This window comes from Saccostrea cucullata, unplaced genomic scaffold (assembly GCF_032062105.1).
Source record: "Saccostrea cucullata isolate Sc308-1 unplaced genomic scaffold, CSIRO_AGI_Scuc_v1 ctg3164, whole genome shotgun sequence".
Taxonomy (NCBI): Eukaryota; Metazoa; Mollusca; class Bivalvia; order Ostreida; family Ostreidae; genus Saccostrea; species Saccostrea cuccullata.
The window spans coordinates 108,619-132,113 of record NW_026920388.1 but is presented as its reverse complement, the minus strand read 5'-3'; the positions used below and the strand labels follow the sequence as shown (position 1 = coordinate 132,113).

General features: G+C 32.3%; 1 protein-coding gene across 1 annotated transcript in view; it reads left to right on the top strand.

The window, feature by feature from the left end:
- The window catches only part of LOC134248107 (leucine-rich repeat-containing protein 15-like), a 55,003-nt gene extending 33,120 nt beyond the window's left edge, over positions 1 to 21,883 (top strand). Inside the window, exons 8-11 of the mRNA XM_062730529.1 lie at positions 14,095 to 14,166; positions 14,362 to 14,687; positions 21,232 to 21,375; positions 21,708 to 21,883. Coding sequence (XP_062586513.1) covers positions 14,095 to 14,166; positions 14,362 to 14,687; positions 21,232 to 21,375; positions 21,708 to 21,883 — 718 coding nt within the window. The remainder of the gene's footprint in view (positions 1 to 14,094; positions 14,167 to 14,361; positions 14,688 to 21,231; positions 21,376 to 21,707) is intronic.
- Positions 21,884 to 23,495: the final 1,612 nt, after the last annotated feature.

Below are 23,495 nucleotides of genomic sequence, written 5' to 3'. Positions count from 1 at the left end.
GGCAGAAGTAGCCATGCCCTAGCCAATACCTACCATGATTGATGAAATTGATTCCCTGTAAAATTAAACCTAACCCTAATTATACATGGATTCGATGTGATGACCCTAATAAAATAGTATCTAAGATTTTGGTGATGAGTAGATCAAAGAAACATGTACGCATGTCTATCACTACACATGTAGAAACCAGGAATATATAAGCAAAATATATAAACGAGATACAGATTAAATATTTAAAATCTATTTTATATCTGTGTTAAAAAGAAACTGTACTAATCTTATTACTGGAAATATTATTACCTATTTATTGGAATACAGCTGTAGATCTACATGTATATCAAACTAACCATATGAGAAAACTGGAGAAAACGAACGTTGTCGATCCAACTTGGATAAGTGTACATGTATAACCATACAAGGTGAACATTTTATTGAACAAGTACCCCTTGAATTTCTTTGGGTAGGATCATGTGCTTGAGAGAAAGCATTCCCAAATGCCTGTTGAAATTTGCTCCAGCCCTATATATATTGATTGGTGCAATGGGACATTGTGTTGAAATTTAGAATAAGAACAAGAGCCTACCAAATGGTACGAAACGTTAAAATATGACCTACTTATGGGTTAAATTTACTAACACGGTCAGTATAACAGTGATAGAATTTACAAAATCTAAACTTCAAAGAAGGTTTATCTGTGTTTAACAAACTAAGTTACAATTCTGGTAAAGCTATACTGATTAGCAAACATGGCACAATAAGATTGATTTAGAAATAATGTTTTAATACACCATATAATGCTAGCTAGCCTACCCTACCACTAATATTCAGAGTTGGGAAATATGCCACACTTCCAGCAAGAAAGTAAATAATGTTCAAATTAGAATCCGTACGAGAAGTATTTCCAATCAATGACCAGTTGGAGCCATAAAAATTAATACTCAAGCATTTTTGTGATTTCAAGGTTTTGCCAAAAAATTAATTCCAATAAACAATTGTAGACTTTGTGAACACTAGTGATCTTTCATGTTTCGCTGATTAAATAATATATTCTTGTAGTATATGAAATTAAAAGTTGTAGATATTTGTACAAAGCATAATAAATTGTAAAAATATTTGTTTTCTAAATAAATTAAATGATAATCAGCTGCACATTATATTCTGATTGTATGATGTACATGTATGTGTTAAGTTTCATTTTCATAAAAATTGAAAAATAATTAGAACATGTAAAAGACTACAATGAAATAGGTGCAGATCTAGTAATTTTGTAGTGTGTACATTTTGAATGTTTAGTGTATACAAAGGATGGAATCAATTATGCATATACATATACAACCATGCAGCTACATGCAGGTCATGATCAGTACTTTTATTTTTTCATTTGATCATGCAGTTTGTATAATGTAAATTAAGGGCTATAATTCAAATATAAGGGCAATGGGCCATTTTTTGTAAAAATTTGTTGTGTATGTTTAAATTAGTGTATGTAAATTAAGGGCTGTATGAATTCAAATACACCAAGGGCAATGGGCAGCCAGCAATGAGCATGCCCAAAATCAAATCATCAAACATCAACAAACACATATTCAAGTCATTCAACATATTGTATCTACAGGTCATGATTAAAATGTGAAAATGCATTGTGTATGTTTAGTGTATGTAAATTAAGGGCTGTATGAATTCAAATACAACAAGGGCAATGGGCAGCCAACAAGAGCATGCCCCAAATCAAATATTCAAACAACACATATTCACAACATTCGACACAATTTATAAGCTACACATACAATAATGTAGCTGGGAGTTATGATCAGATTTTTTTAATGCATTGTGTATGTTTAATGTATGTAAATTAAGGGCTGTATGAATTCAAATACAACAAGGGCAATGGGCAGCCAACAAGAGCATGCCCCAAATCAAATATTCAAACACATGTTCACAAAATTCAACATATTTTATAAGCTACACATACAATAATGTAGCTGGGAGTTATGATCAGGTTTTAATGCATTGTGTATGCTTAATGGATGTAAATTAAGGGCTGTATGAATTCAAATACAACAAGGGCAATGGGCAGCCAACAAGAGCATGCCCCAAATCAAATATTCAAACACATGTTCACAACATTCAACATATTTTATAAGCTACACATACAATAATGTAGCTGGGAGTTATGATCAGGTTTTAATGCATTGTGTATGCTTAATGGATGTAAATTAAGGGCTGTATGGATTTAAATACAACAAGGGCAATGGGCAGCCAACAAGAGCATGCCCCAATCAAATATTCAAACAACATCAAACAACACATATTCACAATATTCAACATAATTCATAAGCTACACATACAACAATGTAGCTGGGAGTTCATGATCAATTTTTTTTTTTTTTTTTTTTTTTTTTTTTGTGTGTGTGTGTGTGTGTGTATGTTTCATGATTCAAGATGTAAGTGTAAAATGCTCTGTGTGAGTAATTGTCTAATAAATTGATAAAAATTGTTAGATGGACAATGGGCTTTATTTTGGAGGATTAATGTATTTAAATTGATTTAGTGAAAAGGCTATTATAAAACTTTTGCAATGTGCAACCTATAGATGTATGCATGTCTAGAACATTCATGAATGGTATTTAAAAAAATAAACATCGCTGCCAACAAAGGAATCAGCTAGATAGATCTTTATTGTCATAAATTGAAATTGTCCATTTTGTTAAACTGTTTAGGCCGTCTTTACAGTCTAGCACATCAGAGTTGCATTAAAAGTATGATTCAGTGTTTTCCTTAAGAACAGGTTACCAGGCAAATTGACCGCTTCGATTGACAAAAATGCTGCTTTGAAACAAAACTTATTGTTAGGTCCACAGAGATTTTGTTCATAAACATCAGCTCCTAGCCTGTTACAACTGATCTCTAATCCCTTACTTTGAAATAAAGGGAAAACACTGTACGGTGCCTAAACTCGTAAGACACTACCTATAAATTTAAAGAGAGGTTAAAAGGAGATATAGCAGAAATAAAACTGTTTACACTAAGTTAGGCAAAACCCTACACCAGAAATTATCATAAGACTTTAAACAGCAAAAATGTGAATATAGGGCTGATTCGCTACATATTCGATTCCTGACCTATAGACTGCTTGATAAATTGTACCCATTTGCCTGTTACAATTTGCAACCAATAATTGTTGATTACAGAATTTTAAATATCGATCTGATTTGTAGTTTATGAGAAATGTTTAGATTACTCGTCCAGCTGGGCGTCAATACATATAAATTTGTGCATCTCGGGCGGTCAGGAGCACGGTTATTTTAAACACTGTTGAGAACCATGTCAATTGTCAATTATGGTAATTTAAGTGATCATAATACCAATGTTACCTATTTGTATTTTATAAAATTAACAATAGGTAAGTAACAAGTGAATTTAAATTTCCCATGTCAGACTGCTTTACAAGAAGTCATGACTATACTAAAACAAGTTTAACAATAAATAACTTGCTTTCAGTGCATCAATTGTATTTTATTTCCTGAATTTTACCATTAAAATGAAACCCCTGAATTGTTGTTCATGACGAGCAAAACAAGAATAAGAGCAATTTTAAATTAAACTAAATTAAAAAGTTTCAATTCTGATATTGACTTAAAGGACAGAAATATCTTTGTTATTGTTGATCCCGCTTACCTTTTTTGAAATCGATTCACAGGTAATAAAATATTAAGTCAATTAGTGGACTAAAACTGAAAGTAAACATAAAGTGTTTTTCTTAACTGGAAGTTGAATGTTTAAACTAATCTACAAAACCAAATCCGGAAAATAATCACTTGTCAGATCGCTCAGCAAATGCTCGGATAATTGCAGGGTATAGAAAAATCGTGTTAAAATATTAGTTATTTAATCAATCTAGTAAGTGCAATCGACCCTAGTGGAATATATCGATCATAGCCATCCGCATCGACATGTAACGTTAATTTTTAGAGTTACCACCCAGTCCCGATTTTAATATTGAATATTAGGCCTGGCGACGATCGCCCCCCCCCCCCCCGCCGCCATTAAACTATGTATTTTAAATATATTTTTTTCTAATTAGACCCTCTATTTATAACTAAGTCCCCATCTTACAAGCTTTACAAAATGGCCACGCTTAACCCCCCCCCCCCCCAGGAAATCCATTAACGTCGGGGAAAATAGGCTAACTATACCTAATCCTATATTAAAAACTGAAAATATCACTTTTACAAATGCCTTCTCCAAATCAGTTAATAATTTCAATGACTGTTTCAAATTAAAAATACACAATAACAAGCTGGAAAATTTTTACCGACCCAAGATGATGCTGGAATATTGAAAAAGGAAGTTGCAACCAAAGCGCCCTCAGTTGTTTTTATTAAAAGGGGGGATAATCAACTAAAATATTTGACAAGAACGATAATCACTAGGAATAAGTACTGAGATTTAGGTAAAGCATTTAAATATGCACTTCCTTCGATAAAAGCAGCTAATTCAGAGTGAATTAGCTTTGAATAGTAATGAGGACCATTAATCGGATTTGTTATATAGCCAATTGTACATAATGGGAATATCGGCAAAATAAAATTTTAAGAATAAAAAAAAAATGCTGCGCTTTGATCAAAACTACAATTTATTGTATATGAAATGAAATAAACATTAAGGGATGGTATTTTAAGTCTTGCTTTTTACGGAGTTTAATCGGGTTAATTAAAAAATTACTAATTAATTGAGTATGTACGCACAATCACAGCCAAGCCCCATATCCCAATTTTCTTTCATGATTGATATACATCGGGATCGTTTTACTCGTCGTTTTGTGACGCTTTATTTTTGACGTTAAATTTGACGTCACGTCAAACGTTCAATTGAAATCGCAAGAGTTATCTCCCCCAGTGTGTTGTACGTCTTTAAGCTTTTTTGCTGCTTTCATTTTGGTGATCAATAATTTTTTTTTCGAAAAACTAAATGACATACACATTAGAAAATATTTGCAATAAAAGTTTCAATTAAGATTTTTGAATGACCAACTTTTACTTCAGACTTGTAATTGCTATGTCATATTTCAAACTTCCTTCACGATCGATAGTATTTGATATTTTCCGTGCAACACAGTAAATATTTTGCCGACTTAGTTTGATAAGCACACAATCAAAACATATACTGGTAGTTTCTCTCTAACTCAAACTTTAATCAAACGATTCTACTGTCTTTCAGTTCTAAAAGGTAGGGCAATTTAATTAGTGCTTCACCTTGCATAACCAATTATCTCCTAGACCCTCGCTGGACATTAGGCATGAAGGAACAGAGACAAATAATTTGTTTTCAAACTTCCGTGTAACGTTTAATTGGTAGTTGTAATTAAAAATAAATTGTATTATACAAAAAAAGATAAGTCTTTTTAAAAGAGTCACGGCTCTAGACTAGAATTATGCTGGCACTGTACTTCAAACATAACATCGTACCAAAATCATTTTATTGATGAAAAGGAACTCTTAATTTAACCAGAGGCCCAGGGGCCACATCACTCACCTGAGTAACTGGCTAGGTAAAAGTACAAATCAATTTAGTATTGAAAAGTTTAAATACATAAGTAAAATTTGGTTCAGAGGAGATGGGAATTTGAACAATCTGAAATCTATACTTCTAAAGGATGCTTTGAAATTATAATGATACATATTATAGGGATGTCAAAATTGTCAACTATTGTTATTCGAATATTCGATAGAAGTATTCGAATATATTCGAATATTCGATGAAATAAATAAGTCTTGAATTATAACATATATATCTTCACTCTTCTGTCAACCAGTATACGTTTTATCATATGCCATTATTTATTTGAATTAAATTCTAAGTAGAGTTTTGTAAATGTAAAGATATTGAAGTATCTTAATTATATATTTTCAAAATATTCTATGGAATATATGAAGGGTAAACATCTAAAACATAATTCTAGAAAAATATTTTGAAATTTCAAAACTTCACTGATGTCTCCTACAAATTTATACCACGCATCTCAATTACTTACTGGAGAAAATTATCTTGATCTATTAAGTTTTGAAATAAAAACATATAACTTAAAAGCAATTATTCGTAGTTAATTAATTTCCTGATAATGTTTCTTAATTATATAAACATAAACAAGGGATTCATGTGTATAAGTGTACAACTTTGTCCATACAACAATTAAAACTAATTGTAATAAGTAAAAACATTGTTATACCACTTATTTAACTATCAAATGAATGTATCTAATAGAGACACTCTTCACACCATAAAGATAATCCAATGTATTTAAATTTTGTATCATAAGATGCTCGATTCTATTTGTCTGGTTGCAAAACAGCTTAGATTTTATTTAAAAACTTGATAGATGTTTTCCTCCTTTAAATGCATATATGCTAAAAAAAACAAATATTCGAATCGTAAATTTATATTCGAATATCAACTCATCAAATAAATATTCGAATATTCGTTGACATCCTTAAATTAAAAAGCATTGCTGTTAAAATGATTTTTTTTTATTGAAATAGCCTTTATATTTCTTTGCATAATTATGATCAACTTTTATCTGGTTGGTCATGATTTGAACAAAATTAAATTTATATTACCTTTTTTGTTGCTTTTATTTTGGTCATCAATAATGGCTTTGTTGTTCTCGTGAAGAATTTTTACGATTTTCGTATGTATTCCTAGGTAAAATCTTGATCATCATTGTGGCCCCACTCAAGCCCTGCAGGTCAGGGTTTGAACAAACTTGGATCTACACTACCGAGGATATTTCCATATAAATAGTTATATGAACAATCAGAGTTTTCCTGTTCTCAATTAGGAAAATCTTTAAGAGTTTTTCTATGTAATCCTCAAAATTTCAATCACCGATACTGTCCCCACCTTTGCCCCAGTGGTCATGGTTTTAACAAAATTGAATCTACACTACAAGAGGTTGCTTCAAATAAAATTACCATGACCAATCATTGCTTTGCTGTTCTTAAGAATAAATTTATTTTAAACATTGTTCGATGTTAAACTTGATCCCCAATTTAGGCCCTTCCCTTGCCCCAGGGGTCAAGATTTTTACGAACTTGAAACTATGCTACCCGAGGAAGCTTTCATATAGCTATAACAAATCATGGCTTTGCTGTTCTTGAGATGAAGATTTTTATGAAAGATTTTTTCCTAGTTTGTATTCCTATGATACACTTTGATCCACAATTGAGACCCCACCATACCCCGGGGATGAAGACGTGAACAAACTTAAATTTACACTACCTAATGATGCTTTCATAATTATCGTCAAACATGGCTTTGCTGTTCTTGAGAAGAAGATCATTAAGGATATTTCCTATGCATTCCAATTTTAAATTTGATACCCCACTGTCGCCCAACCTAAACCCCTGGAAGTCATGGGTTGAACAAACTTGAATCTTCACTATCTGAAGATGCATATGCTTCCAATTGAGTTTCATCTTTCCTGGCCCATAATTATCTCTTGGGAAATGACATGGCCTTTCATTTGAACAATCTTGAATCCCATTCATCTAAGGATACTTTGTGGCAAGTTTAATTGAAATAAGCCCCGTGGTTCTTGAGAAAAAGATAAAAATGGGAAAAGTTTACGACAACAACGACAGACAACGGAAAATTTTTACCAATATGTACGATCATACCATTTGTGTAACAAATAAGAAATGTTTTAAAAAATGTGTGCATGTATTCTATTCTTGTGTAATTTTATGGAATAGTGATTCAGTTTTGAATTTGATTGCGAATATACAGCAACATTTAATTGCTTTGCATAAACTCTGCAACACAGTAGAATTTCAAACAATGGGGATGAATATTAATTAAAGAAAATTAATCAAAATATTTTGTGTTGAAATTAATAGATTAGGCCTAGTAAGAGACAGCATTTGTTTAGGAGAACTCTGTAATCTCTGATTACGTATTTGGAATTGTTTATCATTAGCACTGTAATGCCGTCCACAATTCTTACGAATCATAAGATGTTGACATGTTTTGCGAAGGACCCAGTCTTCCTTATTTTACCTTAAAATTATTCAACTTAGAATCAAGGCTTTTGAGGGCATTCATTAAACAATTTTTCTGCTTTTTGAATAATTGTATGATACTGAGTAGGGTAGGGTGGTGTAATTTCGACCGATTATTTTTTTGTTCTTAAGATTTGTTAAAGTGTGTCACTTTTATGTTATGCTACAACTTTAATTGGATGTTTTACGGTTGAAATACTTGTTATCTTTCAGATTACATCGATTTTGTATTTATTTTTGGTCATAATATAAAATAAATGCGTTCGATTTACAAGATACGTGTGTTGGGTAATTTCGACCGCACACGGGGTATTTTCGACCGATGAGCCAATACAAAGGAAGTAAGTGGCATCAGCTCTAATATAGTTAAAAAAATATTAATTTAAATTTTACTGCAGTACAGCTTAAAAAATCGAGTAAAAATACTGACCAAACACGAGACAGTTTTCTAATGTACCTAATTCGAAGACATCGAGTGCACCAGATGTCTATGACGCCGATATGCCAATTGGTTAGGACATGGTACAAAATAATGTACATGTATAGGCATCTAAACCGCATGTACATAAAACAAATGATTTTTCACTATAGTAGTACTACTTTCTACCAGGTATTAATGTTCATAGTTCTTATCCTATTATTTTTTCCGGACGGTCATGAATTCTTCTGGTGACAGATAGTAAATTGCGTCATTTTACATTGGTCGAAGTTACCCACTGACGCCCGCCGTATTCATGTAGGGATAACTTTGGCCGATTTCTGTTCAGCTGGATTGCAATTAATTTATGAAAACTAAATACTATAAGTTAAAAGGGTATAAATTTCATTTTCAAAATAATATTTGATAAATCTCACATCAGGAATATCCACTGAGTGTCTTTCCATGCAAGATTTTTCTGAGGTGATATGTCGCCGTAGTGGCAAAAATATACTCCTCTGTAATTTTACGGATGATAAAGCCTATTCTTTGATATAATTTTCCAAAAACGATCTTAATAACGCTCATGGAAAAAAAATTATTTTGGACACAATATAGTAAAAATACGTTTTCTTTCTGCATAATATAAATTTACATACACAATTATACTCCATAAACAAAATATATTAAGGTATTTATGAACGGTCGAAATTAACCAGGTGGTCGAAATTACACCACCCTACCCTAATACACACAAACTGTTTCCATTGACATTCCGAATAAATATATGTTAATGAGCACAAGAAAACTTATCAAATGCATTGCATTTGCTACACTAACAAGACATGGATAGTGAAACTCAGTACTAAATAACCTTGGCATAAGGAGACATTTATAAAAATACCAACGACTTCAACTTAAGGATACAAAACAGGGACAGGGATTCACACCAAACTTTGTGACATTAACACTGTTCTTGTGCAAAATAGGGAGCAAAAATAAACACTGAACTTCATTCATGATTGCAAAATCTTTATAATGAAATTGCAATATTTATCAGTATCTTTTAATTGTACAATTGTCAGCAAAATATTTTTAAATTGTGCACAAAGAGTTTCAAATTTTAGCTAAGGTCTTTTGTCATCTTTGTATTAATTTTTGGGAAATTTCTAGTATGCCGGTCCCCAGAATCACGCGACTGCACATGAGCGGTTATTTCCGTTGCTATGCAGATCGTAAATAAACGCCATTTTCTCATCGCTTCAACAAAACTCGTGCGATCGAGTGATTTGGGTAATAATAGAATACCGCTATCAGAAAAATAAAAAATCTACTTACCTTAGAAATCAAAATCATCCATTCTGTCATTTAAATTAAGAGACAAAAAAGGGTTGTAGCACTTGGCGTTGTTTCTTGCGTTGAGATTTGTCGCAAGTAAGCTGGGGGATGAGAATTCGGGGGTTGTACACGGACTTGATAAGCACTAGAAATTTTAGAAATGGGTCTTGGGAGTCTTTTAAGTATTTTTTACGTATACAGGTCTGACTTAAATAAGTGTCATACAGTGATTTTACAGTTCCTCTTACTGGCAATGATTTTGTCAGTGCTCTCTAGGTTGACTCGATTGTGTTATTATGCGCACCAGTGGTAGGGTCAACAAAATGTATGGAATGGTTACATGTAACTTTTAAGCGATTGAATCCCTCCTGGTCGAGAATGTCATATACTTTCCAGCAGTCAGATATGACGGTAGTTCCAGGCAAAATATTCTGTTTGATAATGTTCAGTAATGTTTCTCTGGAACGATCGGTCACTGTAGTAAAAAACCACTTCTTTGATCTTCTCTCTATCCCTCCAAACACCCACATACCTTCACCTTTTCGTCCTTTATGAAATTTTCTCTTTCCAAATTTGCACTCGTCTATCTTCACAACCTTCCCCTCTCCTCCTATGTTTTCAGATTCTTTTAACAATACACAAGTACAAACCTCCTGCGAGAAATTATACCAGTCCACAATGCTTTGCCTAGCGATGTCCAGTTCGTGTCTGATGAATAATTCACATACTTTTTGCACCCAAAAATAAGTTATGAAAAGATTTTTTTCCAGAGTTAATCTATGATTTTCGAACCAACTCCCCACTCTCACGGACACTTTTTAATGACACTTTTTATTAAAACATCGCCAAAAGTGTTCGTCACTGGAATAACTGGAATCCTTCCTTAATCCAAATTTTCCCGTCTCACAACTTTTACAAACTTCACCATTTAAATTAATGAGAACATTTAATCCAATTAACCACTGAATTAAACTATCCAAATCGGCGCTTTTCTGGTAAATATCCTTTAACTTCACTGGCATTTCACACAGTCAGCTGTTTTTGTTTACAAATTACGTCACGTAAGTATACCAGTGACGAAAAATCATAAATTTTCATTAATTTCTACAGAACGCGCTCGAGACAGCATTCGATGTTGACAAAAAAAGTCGATTTTACAGGAAGTTTTATTTTGTAGTTTTATTTCTGGATTGTGTTTTACTTCAAATTTAAAAAAAAAAACAGCGTTTAAAAACAAGTTTTTTAAACCTTATTTTTTACGAAGAATTCATTTTTGGGCTTAAGGTAGAGATTGATAGCTTGTCAACAAAAAAAACTACCCATTGAATTTTTCTGAATTTTTTATATGTTTCTGTTGAGTCCTTACACTGCAAACATAGTATGTCTATGTCTATATGAATATAAGACACTTTTGAAATACCTTTTTTTATATATAAATATCATGATTTTTTCAAAATTAAATGCATATTAAGTCAGCCTCATTAATATGGGCACTTTTGCTCCCAAGGAAATTATTTAGATTAAAGAATTGTCTTAATTAAACAACTGGTTTATAAGGATAAAAATCAAATATTTTAGTTTCTAAATGTAGGCCACACTCTAAGGCCAAGACCATGGGATTAAAGGAAAAAAATAAACGTGAAATACAAAGACTCAGCACAAACTGTTTAAGAGTTGATACCAAAGGATCAAGTTTTTGTGGAAATAAAAAACTACATGTACCTGTCAGTGACACATCAATTCATATACAACTAGCAACCTAACTATTATATGTGGAATTTAAATACTTTTCTTTTTACATCTTATTCCATTTTTTTTAATTCAGTTTTGTCCCTTATTACCTTATTGATATAAATCCAAAATTCTTTTGTAACACTGCAGATGACACTTGATTAGCCAAGGATCCTATATTTCCATGGGATCTGTAACATGATGAAAATAAAGTAAAGTAAATAGCTTGATCTATTCTTAAAAAAAATGTAGAATTTATTAACAATTTTGATTTATTTTGCAAATTTAGCTATGATAATGTGAAGAGGTCAATATTGTTAAAAAACCATGTCAATTACAAGTTTTTTAACAATAGTGACTTCTTCATGTTACCATTCAAATTCTTTGGTGCTTTAGTTGAAACAAATTCATTCAAGTTAGAAAACATCTTTACATTTTACAACTTTTTTAGTTATACAGTTTTGAATTCAATTTACAACATGACTTTTTATATGTTATACACAAATATTTAACCATACATGTATTTAAGTCAATAGAACACCTACATGTAAGTAGTGATGCAGGGATCCCTGCTTAGATTCTCAGTCCAGCCATACATGTTCCTCGTTTCCTGACACACAAGTATGCCACTTTATGTTCAGTTTGCTGTAGTAGCAGATCTGGCTTGAACTTTCCTGAAATATTAATATGATTTTTGAGAAATTATTGACTTCAGAAAATACTTCTATATGTATACAATAATACTGTATGTACATTATGGTGTTTAAATTAAAAATACAAGGACTAAAAATCATAAATTTCAATTTTTAATACATGCATTATAAAACACCTCCTTTTTACAACCCCTTGAAAAATTTTTCTGTATTTTCCCTGATACATGTGCAAGTGTAAATTGAAAAAAACAAATACAAACCAATGGCTATTTTGGAGTTAATGTAAAAAGCACCCTTGACATTCCTCCTTCCAGGTGACACTTGATTTGGTCACATTATTTCAGCAGAGAAAGCTGAATACACTGTCTTGTTTAAAGCTTGCTTCACCTGTAGTATTAAATATTTCTTTTATAATCTATGATTAATGAATATGATTTCTGTTTATAATCAGGACCCTTTTGAACATAAAACAAATACATGTACATACAAAATTTATTACAGGTACATAAATATTACATAAGGTTAAAAAAAATTGTCTTGTTTCCTGCTACTCGACTGAACCTATTTTTTTGTCACTTGATCCTAAGTTTTCTTTTTTTCAACGCAACTTTTACAATTTGCTTGTTATTTCAAAAAGACAAATGATTTGCAAGTAAAGGTCCACTATCATTTATAAAAGGGGTTATAATAATTAAAAAGCATCTGCCATCCAAAGCAGAGAAAGCTTATACATTTCTGCATTTGAACAATTTAAGCAAAATATGTTTTTCCATTTTTTGATCTGAGTAACTAAACACCAACTCGTGTATTTGGCACGGATAAGTATGATTACTTTACATTTTTTACCAATCCGGCCTTTATTATGTTCTGACACCAGAAATGTCCGATTTTATTCTTCTATTCTAGAAGTTACAGACTGGTCATGAAATAAGTTTTAATTTTTCGCTAAATAAAACTACTTTAGGAAGGAAAAAATAAAATCTATGAAAGTTATTAGTAATTGAAGCTAATTATACTGGTTGTACCAGACCTGTGCGTAAACAAACAAGCACCATCATCTAAGCACCATAGTCATGATCGATATATTATAAAATAAAATCGTAAATATTCACCTTATGTATCTGACACGGACACAGCATACAAAAAATCTGTTCTGCAAAATTTGACTTCTTTCGTCATACCAATTAACATCTGTAGGGTTATGGTCTTTAAAATGTCTATACAGAAAACAACATCAGACACAGATCGATACCGGTGTACCCACGTGGTGCTGCAGCTGACACTGGACAAGGAGTAGTTTCACCAAAATTATGTTCATGTTCGGCTTCAGTCTCAATTTTATTTTGATTCTCATGAAGATGCTTCAATTTCGAGAACCGTAAAGATTTAATACGTATTGTAACTTTGTCTTCTAAGTCGAGGAAATTTCTCGATCGCTTCGTCGGCCATCTTGTAGCATAAACAATAATGTGTAAATGGAGACGTTTATTTGACGGCGTTCCGGAATCCGGAAAAAAAGCACGTGCAAATATGCAAATTGTTTCTATCACGTGATTGCTATCGGTCTCTACCTTAATTTGACGATTTTTGGCTTTTTATTGATTTTTTCGATCGCGTGATTCGATTGCTCACGCGATCGCTCTATAAAAATGCACCGCCTTCGGCGGCACCTGTTTTAGCGCCATATTTATAGGGACCGGTATACTACATGTATAAGTGTTTCATTAAATTTTGTATATTTTTTTAAATCAATTTTTAATACCATGAATATGAAGGTAAACATATTTATAAAACAATTATCATTTACTTAACATGAAATATCAAATTGAATACACGAACTTAAAAGATTTATCTTCAATTAATAAAAAATATTTTGTATTTTTTGTAATTTTTCTAGGTATCTTCCTAACAATAACATTACCGTATTGGACAAAGATATTTTCCTGGGACTTTCAAAATTAGAGACTCAGTGAGGAAGCTGTTGTATATATAATTTTTCAATCATTCCAATCCTGATAATATCGAGAAACTTAATTAACATTGTTTTTATATTTTCTGTTTCTACAAATTTATTCAATTGCTTTATTTAGGTATCAGTTGATATCCGTTTTAAATCATTGTGATATTATCTAAATTCAATTTTAAATTGTTTTAATTATTGTAGGATAGTTGAAGGCAATCCTCTGCACTGTGGCTGCATCTTGGCCGATTTTCTCAGGTTTGCCAAATTAAGAAACTTGACGTTAGAACAAAGGTCTGAACCTACATGTTCAACTCCCAGTATTCTGACAGGAGTATTGTTGCGGAATCTCTCCTCCGAGGACATGGACTGTGACGTCACTACAGCAAAAACACAATTTCTGGAAATTACAGGTAAAATGATCATTTTCTTACGTAAAAAACTCTCACTGATTTGTCTGCCTTTCCTCATAGACAACATATCCTATAATAGACACCTCTTTTTGGAATCAACTGAAGTTGAAAGGTCAGGTAGGTATTCAACATTAAAAACATCGATGTTGTTAGCTAGCGACAATGCAAGTTAAACGAGTATATCAACCTACTTTTCTTATATGTACTTTATTTATGTCTACTTTAATTAATTATGTGTACTTCACTTATGTGTACTTTACTTATGTTGCTTTAATTATTCTACCTTCATGTAAATTGGTTGAATCCGAATCACAGAGAAATATTTCCTTAAAGTTCCCTATTACCCGCTGAATAATGAAGCCTCGCCCTCCAGCGCAGCACAAGTCTACAACTGACGACGGGTGATATTATAAAAGAAAATTTTGACTGCGCAGAATTTATGCGCGCAAGGATCCCTGTAATATGTATTGGTATAAAACTTTCTGTATAGCATAATAAAAATTTTCGTCACTCTTCAATCATCAACCTCAGTTGCGTCTCGGTTGACAATGGTTTTTGGACGAAAGTTTTCAATGTTACTCTCAACTACATGCAATACTTATATGATATCATTTATCTTTCATTTATGAATACTTACCCATAAACTAAGAGCTTTAGCTAGCTTCATATTCGCCCTTCAAGGTATTCATGCTGTTGCTGTTACCAAACATATTTTCTATGAAAATATAAAAAGGGATCTTGTTTATCATTTTAATCAAAATTTAATTTGCACGTCAGAATTGCTTCATGAATACTTGGTAAACTTTGCACACTAGAAAAGAGATTCTACAGCTTACAAATTAGAAATGAACTTAGATTGGATTTGAGGAAAAGGGTTTTTATAGCAAATGTTTTACAGGACTTGAGGAAAAAACTAATAAAAACTAATAAAAACTCTCCGTGGTATTAAGGAGGAACAAGATCTAAATTAGCTGAAAAAAATTCCTGTCAATAAATTTTTTCGTATTTTTCATATTATTAATTTGATATGTACTTAAATGCACAGAATCTTCTATCTTAAAATAAAAATGGTAATCAGCAGATTAATATTTTGCCCGATTAAAATAAACATTTTTACGGTGTTTTGCATCATTGAACAATACTAGAACCTGATTGGTGTAACGCTGGAAAGGAAATAATAAAAAATGCAATTCATATCCTTTGTATCAGGTAAAAAATATTACAATGGAAATCAAGGTGGTAATTCCAAGGTCAGAGAGAGAGAGAGAGAGAAAGAGAGAAAGAGAGAGAGAGAGAGAGTCCATTTAAAAATTAATCAATCACATGTTTATTGGAAACGGTTGGTTTCTTTTTCACAAAATCTTATGTATCCAAAATAATTAATGAAAAAAGACCTTAAAAATGGGAAAAAATAACTTCATATCTAAGTCAATTTGTGTCTCATTAACCGTCTACAAAAGCGATACGCAGCTAAATTTCCGTTTTTTTGCGCTAAGAGAAAATGATTCGCCTGATTTGGTTAACTTTTTGGTAAGTTATTCATTTGTACAATATTCTGTCCAAAAAAATTTTTATGAAAAATCATTTGATGAAATGATACAGAAGAAAACACCTTTTAATTATCAATTCGTTTTCAATAATAAGACAATGTTCAGCATATTGAGAATCGTATTTTACGATACTGTAATAAAACAATTGTCACAAATGAAAGCATCAGGACAGGTAAGATCTTTTTTTATATAGTCAATTACATTTACTTGTTCATGTGTACTTCAAGCCCGAGGTATCTATTGAAATTGAACTTAGCCTGTTCCTCTGCATTCCTTTATTTAGTTTTAGTTTTAACAACTATTGAAGGTAAACGCTTGCAGAGTGCCATTGGTAAAAACGCTGAAAAATATTGCATCCTTCAATCATTGCCTTGATCAGCACATTTTTTCTTCTTTTCTCCCTCATTTCTGTTTGTTTTAAAGGCACGTTTTATCGAAATTGTCCATGAATATAATTTTAATTCAGTAATTTTTTATGCTCAATAAATTCGTCATTTTCCAATCTTTTTTTTTCTCTCAGAGTTCAAAGAATATTTATTTATTTTTCTAATAAGAAATTATTATTATATTTATTAAAGAACAGCTTAAAATAAATAAATAAAAGAACAAGGAAACAAAGTCAAAAAATAAAGTCATTTTTTTACCTTTCCTTTAACCTTGACCTGACTTCTTCAAAGTAGTGTTTCGCTCTGTTAAAGTTATACACTTTAAACTAATATAACTTATGGCATTTTATAGTACGGTTGGGAATCTATATATTTTGTTTACCAATAAAAGTTGCGAAAAAACTGTAAAGTACGCCATTTAAATTAAACACGTTTATAAAGTTATCAAATTGTTACTATTTATAATCCTGCTAGGGGAGAAATGAATATTTCTAAGTAAATCTATCACGTAACACCGTCGCTATATTTTAGATTGATAAACAAACATGGCATCAAGAAAACGAGGTAGGCCGTTTGAGATACAGCTCTGGTGCAACTCACTTTGAAAAATTAGGCACTTTGATTTTTTTTTTCAAAGAGCGTTTAATTTGGGACCAAATCAAAACACAAAATAAAATTTCTTTTATAAAGTTCCTTAGAATCGACCATATTAATGCACTTTGATAAAATGTGTTTTGCTTGGTCAATATTCTTGCAAATTAGGTATGATAAATAATTGAACTGTTTGATAACTCTTTGGTGATGAAGTCACTTCAGGGTGTGAAAGTGAGCGATTTGATTTTTCCATAATTTCAAATGTTTTCTCTCTTAAATGTTTTTCTGTACTTAATTTTCTTTTCAGTTTGTATGGATTTTATGTAACATTAAATTGATTAAAAGTTTTCAACGTCATACCAGTTATGCTAATATATATACATGTATTTGGGTGTATCATAGGCATCTGTACCGGGGGACGAGGGTAGTCACAGAAATGTTTTGCAAAGATATACATATTATAGACATTGAAAATTGGGGCTTACCCCGGGGGGTGGGGGGGGGGGGTGGGGGGGGGGCAGCGTATCCCAAATTTAACGCAGTTTGTGTTGATTTTATCCCAATTTTAATGCACTTTGCATTTTTTTTCAAAGTGCGTAATTTTTTCAAAGTGCGTGCCGCTCAGCTCACTTTTGGTGTGAATTGCAAGCGTCTAACTCTTAATGATACTTATCTTTTAATGTAATCAGTATCGACTATCTACTCTATTACATGTATGACGTATTTTAACCTTTTGTTAAAAATCGTTGTTAGAATGCAACGTATATCATTCCTGCAAAAGTTCTTTTGAGATCAATATTTGATTGGAAATATAACAATTCTCGTTGTACAGCAGTGTCTACTCAAAGAAACATAACCATAATTTTTAAACTGTACTCTTTATGCTTGATGTGATGCTAAATTTAGTTTGAGGATTGGTTGAGAATTAAAAAAGTTACAGAGAAAAAGCCGTTTTCTGTACCGACCCCTAAAACCCTTTCTATTTTTGGGGATTTTTATTTTCATGACCTAACAATCTGCAGACAATGCTTGAGTCAATATTCATATGAATTATCACAAGAATTGCTTGCCTGCCTTTTGAGATAATGGGACAATCATAATCTCAAATTCACATAGAAATCTCCATAGGCAATTTTAAGGGACTCATGAAACCGGAAATACTCTATACATGCATATTCATACAGTACCATTATTAAAACATAGAGAGCATATTAGACTCCAAACAGGTCGAGAAAGAGAGTTAACTCTTACATCATCATTTTTGAAAAGACTTAGAAATACAATAAAATCCCTTTAATTTTAAGAAATTTTATTTTCATGACATAATTACCCAAAGACAATGCTTGAGTCATTATTCATGTGAAATATCACAAGAATTGCTTGCTTGACTTCTTAGATAATGAAACATACGTGATTCCAAATTTAACATAGAAATGTCCATAGACAGTTTTAAGGCTCTCATAGAACAGGAAGTACTCTTCATATTCATACCAAATGTGAAACTTAAAGAGCATAAAAGACTTCAAAATTTTTGACAAAGGGAGATAATTCTTACACAATTAATCTTGAAATTACTTAAAAATACAAACTTTCAGATCTTTAAAACACCTATAAGTGGTCAAAACGTAACCCCACGGACCATAATTTTTAAATTGCCGTTCTTATGCTGAACTCAAAACCGAAATCAGTTTGAAGATTGAAGGATAAAAAAAAAGTAATAAACAAAAATCTATTTTCCGTACTGACCCCTAAAATCCCTTTTATTTAAAAAAAATTATTTTCATGACCTAACAACCCGAAGGGAATACTGAAGTAATTATTCATGTGAAATATCATGAGACTTTCTTGCTTCCTTTTGAAAATAATGGACATTCCATGAAATCAAATTTAATATAGAAATCTCCATAGGCAATTTTAAGGTACTTATAAAACCGGAAGTACTCCACATATGTATACCAAAATTGAAACATAGGGGGCACTTGTTTCATAAGCCGGGTCAAGCCGGTTAATATTTCCGAAGCGGGCAAATCGCTTGTTTCAAATATTTTGAAGCCGCCGGGGGGTCCGAAAGTAGCCCGGATCGCCCGAAAAATTTCGAGCGGCCAAATGAAAAGCAATATGGCGGAAAACGGAGGTAGAAATGTTCTTGATGGTGAAACATTCGTTTGTTATCATTTGCCGTAGTCTCAGTGTCAATAAACATACACTACTGAGATAATAAGAGACTTTTACCACATATTTGTTTATATTTGCACGACCAACATTTTTTTTTAATTTTAAAGCTGCTTTAAGTTCTGTTGGTAAAGAGTCCCCATTGCTCCAAATTCACAAATTGTACATTGAGTGGATCTAGTGAATATTAAAACGAAATATATCCACTAAATCGTTGTTCTAGTGCGTTCAGAGAAATGTTTTTCAGCAACAGCACCAACACCAGCCATATCCGGTTTATTTTTTACTCGTTTTAGCGACACTAACCGGGTCAATATGTCATGTGATAAACGTAAACCGGGTCATCGCCCGGCTGTCTGAAACAAGTGCGCCCATAGAGAGCATATAACACTCCAAACAGGTTGACAAAGGGAGATAACTCTTGCACCAACATTTTTGAAAATACTTAAAAATACACAATTTCAGGTCTCTAAAAGTCCTAAAAGGGGTCAAAAAGTGACCTAACGGCCCATAATTTTTAAATTGCTCTTCTAATGCTGAACTCAAAACTGCAATCAGTTTGAAGATTGGTTTACAAATGAAAAAGTTACGAAGAAAAAACGTTCCTGAGCATATGCGTGTCTTTATACTAAGTGTAGGCCTACAGTTTACACAATTCCTTCATCAATGTTCATGAAAAGACTGAATTCTTAATTTTGATTTATAGGATAATTAAACGAGTTCAGGTGAGATTATAAACATGCACATGTCTATCTAACTGGAGCAGCATCGCTAAGTCAATTTAACGTCATGTCAGTCGGAGATGTTTTCGAATGTTAACCGATCGGGGAGTTTTTAGCATTCTTTCTCTATTATTGCATATAAATTTCCAGAAATCAAATGTCTATTTTCTTGAAAAAAAAATATTTAAAAAATAAAATTTAAAAAGAGTGTGCTTGTGCTACCTTAAAAAAATCATGAAGTGTCAAATGCACGTTGAATATGCATATTACATTACCGATTAATGCAACACAGGTCAACGTTATTTATAATTCGAAATAATTGATGGTCGTCTGGTGATCTTGTTTTTACTCTTGTTAATATTTTGCAAGATAAAAATCATATCAATGAAAAAAAAATCACTAGGCATGCTTTTCTTCATTGTTATAGTTGTAGCGTTTGGAAAGAATTCTTCATAGCTCTACTGCGCCGGTTTGACGTCAAAATCCATTATGTCGGCGTTCTCATATATCTATACCGCGCTGAAATTTATTCCCATCAAAATTTTAATAAACTTGCAAAAAATATAGGAAAATTAAATTCAAAAATAATATCCATAAATTGAAATATTTACGCTCTTACTATGGGTCATACCAGTATTTGAATGTTGGTGTAACATTTTTTCAATATCTGATTTTGTTAAAAAAAATGTGCCAGGCACCCCTACCATTTACACAGTAATATAGCACTGTGAAGAACAAATAGATTTTTTGTTATATACCGGGTTTTTTGCTATTAATAAAACTTTAATTAGTATTTTTCAAACGTATATTATGCCAAATTTCACCGGTAGGAATATACACATTGTCTTAATAATTTCCTAAAATCCCTCGTAATTGAGAACTATTTAATTTTTTTTTTCAATTTGACCTTTCTTCGACATTGACCCCACTTTTCTTAAATTATAGTGTATACGCTAATAAATATTATTCAACTGAATCAACATTTAATGACCTCGAACTTTCTTTTCCTGTCTGAGCTTGACGTCATTTTTCTAGCGCCAAACCTCATATACTGATACATACAGACTTCAAAATGTTTAGCTCACCTTTATATTTATTTTACATTTATACTGTGTATAAAATATTAGAGTTTGATATTTTGAAATGAAAATTAATACATTCAGTACATTGTGTAGAGGTACAGGCTGTCTTAAGGTGAAAACAAGAAAGATTGGCGTAAGTTGTAATCTACTACCAGCTCCTCCTCTAAGTCTTCAACTTATAGAAGATCCTGTCAACGAGTCATTTGCCTCAGAGGAGACTGATAGTGAGAAGGATGAATTTGAAGAAGCCGACTCTTCCCGTCGACCTAGTCTGATGAAATTTTGGAGAGTGACCTTGGGCAAACCTGTTTTTTTTTAGTCTCTGATAATTGATATGTAACATTAATGGAAAATCACAACACTTTGATTGCTATTAATTTTTTATTAAATAGTAAATATAATACTGGAGTTTTATGAAGAGACTTACTTTTACAATCGACGGCTGATTTTTCAATTTAAACAGAGTCAATCATTAAATCATCCAATCATTAAAATGTAAAAGTCAGCTGTCAAATGTAAAAGTAAGTCTCTTCATAAAACTCCATTATAGTCATATTTATCATTTTGTCAGTAAAGAACGTCTAACAGTATAAAGGTTTGAGGCACAAATGTTAACTCTTTTTTATTTCAGGGTCAATTGTGACAGGAAATTCCTTGTTCCTGAGTGTCAGCTGCAGCTTATGGAACTCTTTGCAAATTGTCCCCCTGTGCACAACCAACTTGTGGGGAGATCAAAGAACTGAAAGGATCCTCCATCTCCATCATGCAAGACTGCAGATTTTGTCTCTACCAGCGGTCTTTGAGTAGCCAGCCCCTAATTGGTAGCATTCCAGCGGGTTATTTCGAAATATCCTTGTGCATTTTTGTTTTTAGGATCTCTTCCAAGCAAAGCAGGCAGAATGTTTAAGTTCTTGAACATGACTTCCATCTCCTACGTGACCTTTATGTATCATCAACAGTGCTATCTCCATCCAGCAGTGATCGAAGAATAGAGAGACCAGCAAGCCTCTTATGCACAAGAAGCACGGGCGTCGGGACGGCAGCTACATTTAAGTGGAGATGGAAGGGCATATACACTGGCCATTGTGCTAAGTTTGGAAGCTACACGCTAATGAACATCGAAGAGAATGCGGTGTTTGATCTGCAACTCATACAGGTAAATACAATTAAAGGTGAAAAACTGTTATTTAAATTGTTTTATGAATATGTAAGAAATTGATCTTTTTCTGTGTTTTAAATCAAAGTGATATTAGAACTGCAATTTATTATTTAATCCATTTCATAATAACGAAGTAGGTGGGAGTTGCCATATGGAGAAAGATGGTTTAATCCGAGAATATCGTTACTTGGAACAAATGGATTTAGCAAGATAGTGACTAACAGTCATCTTCAGGTTGCGAAGTGGATGCGTAAGAACCTGCAAGATACAACGCATCGCATCGATGTGTTGCATGTAGCTTTTCCTACTTTAATAAAGCGTACTTTTTCAATTGATGGGAGAAAATATTGCACATAATTAATGATAAATGTAAAAGCATCACTAAATGTTACCTTAATCAGTCAGGCTGAACATATAAGTAATACTTTAAATTTAGGGATTTAAGAAGAAGCCGTTGGCCCTCACCAAAGCAAAGGGCTGCGAGAACCTAAGAGAGTGGATAACAAGTCTGGTAAACCATCTGTATTCGGTACCGTCCTCAGCACTTGCTGACAAAGACAGTAGGCTCAAATGAGAAAAATGGACCAGGCCAGTAATACGAATCTTGGGACCTTTGCCCACCTTCTAGACGGAAGAGATAGTTGAGACCAGCTACATGTAAGATCCTTTTATTACAAACACTCAAGTTCTATTAGGGCTATTATTTCTTGTAATGGATCAAAACATATTTAGGAGTGGGGGTGACTTAGTGCAACGTGTTTGAAATGTAAAAAAAATTATACCGATTTTTTTTAATATCTAGATTTCTAAAACAAAAAAAATAAAATTGAAATATGTTTGTGTCTTTCAGGAACCAAAGTGATGAAGAAGTTAGAAACCATTGCGGGCAGATGAAAGAGGACATCCCCATGCTTTTGTCATCATTTCGAACTTCAAATGTAGAGGCATTCATTCGGTCAAAAACCAGTTTGCGCCAAAAATGTTTATACCATTCATATTTCTTATACTCAGTCATTATAAAGAGAAATTCACATATAGGAAATAATATGATTTACAAATAAATTATTAACAAAATGTTTTCAATTATACTTGGCCTTAGCAGCACTTACTACAACGAAAATCCAATAAGGATCAGGCAGCCACATTAGAAAGGAATTTTAAATACAGCATTGTATTTCCAAAGCACTAAAAGAGGGACTACATTGTGGAGAAGGTGAAGATGAAAGGTACTTATGGGTAATTTATTTTATATTTGGGGAT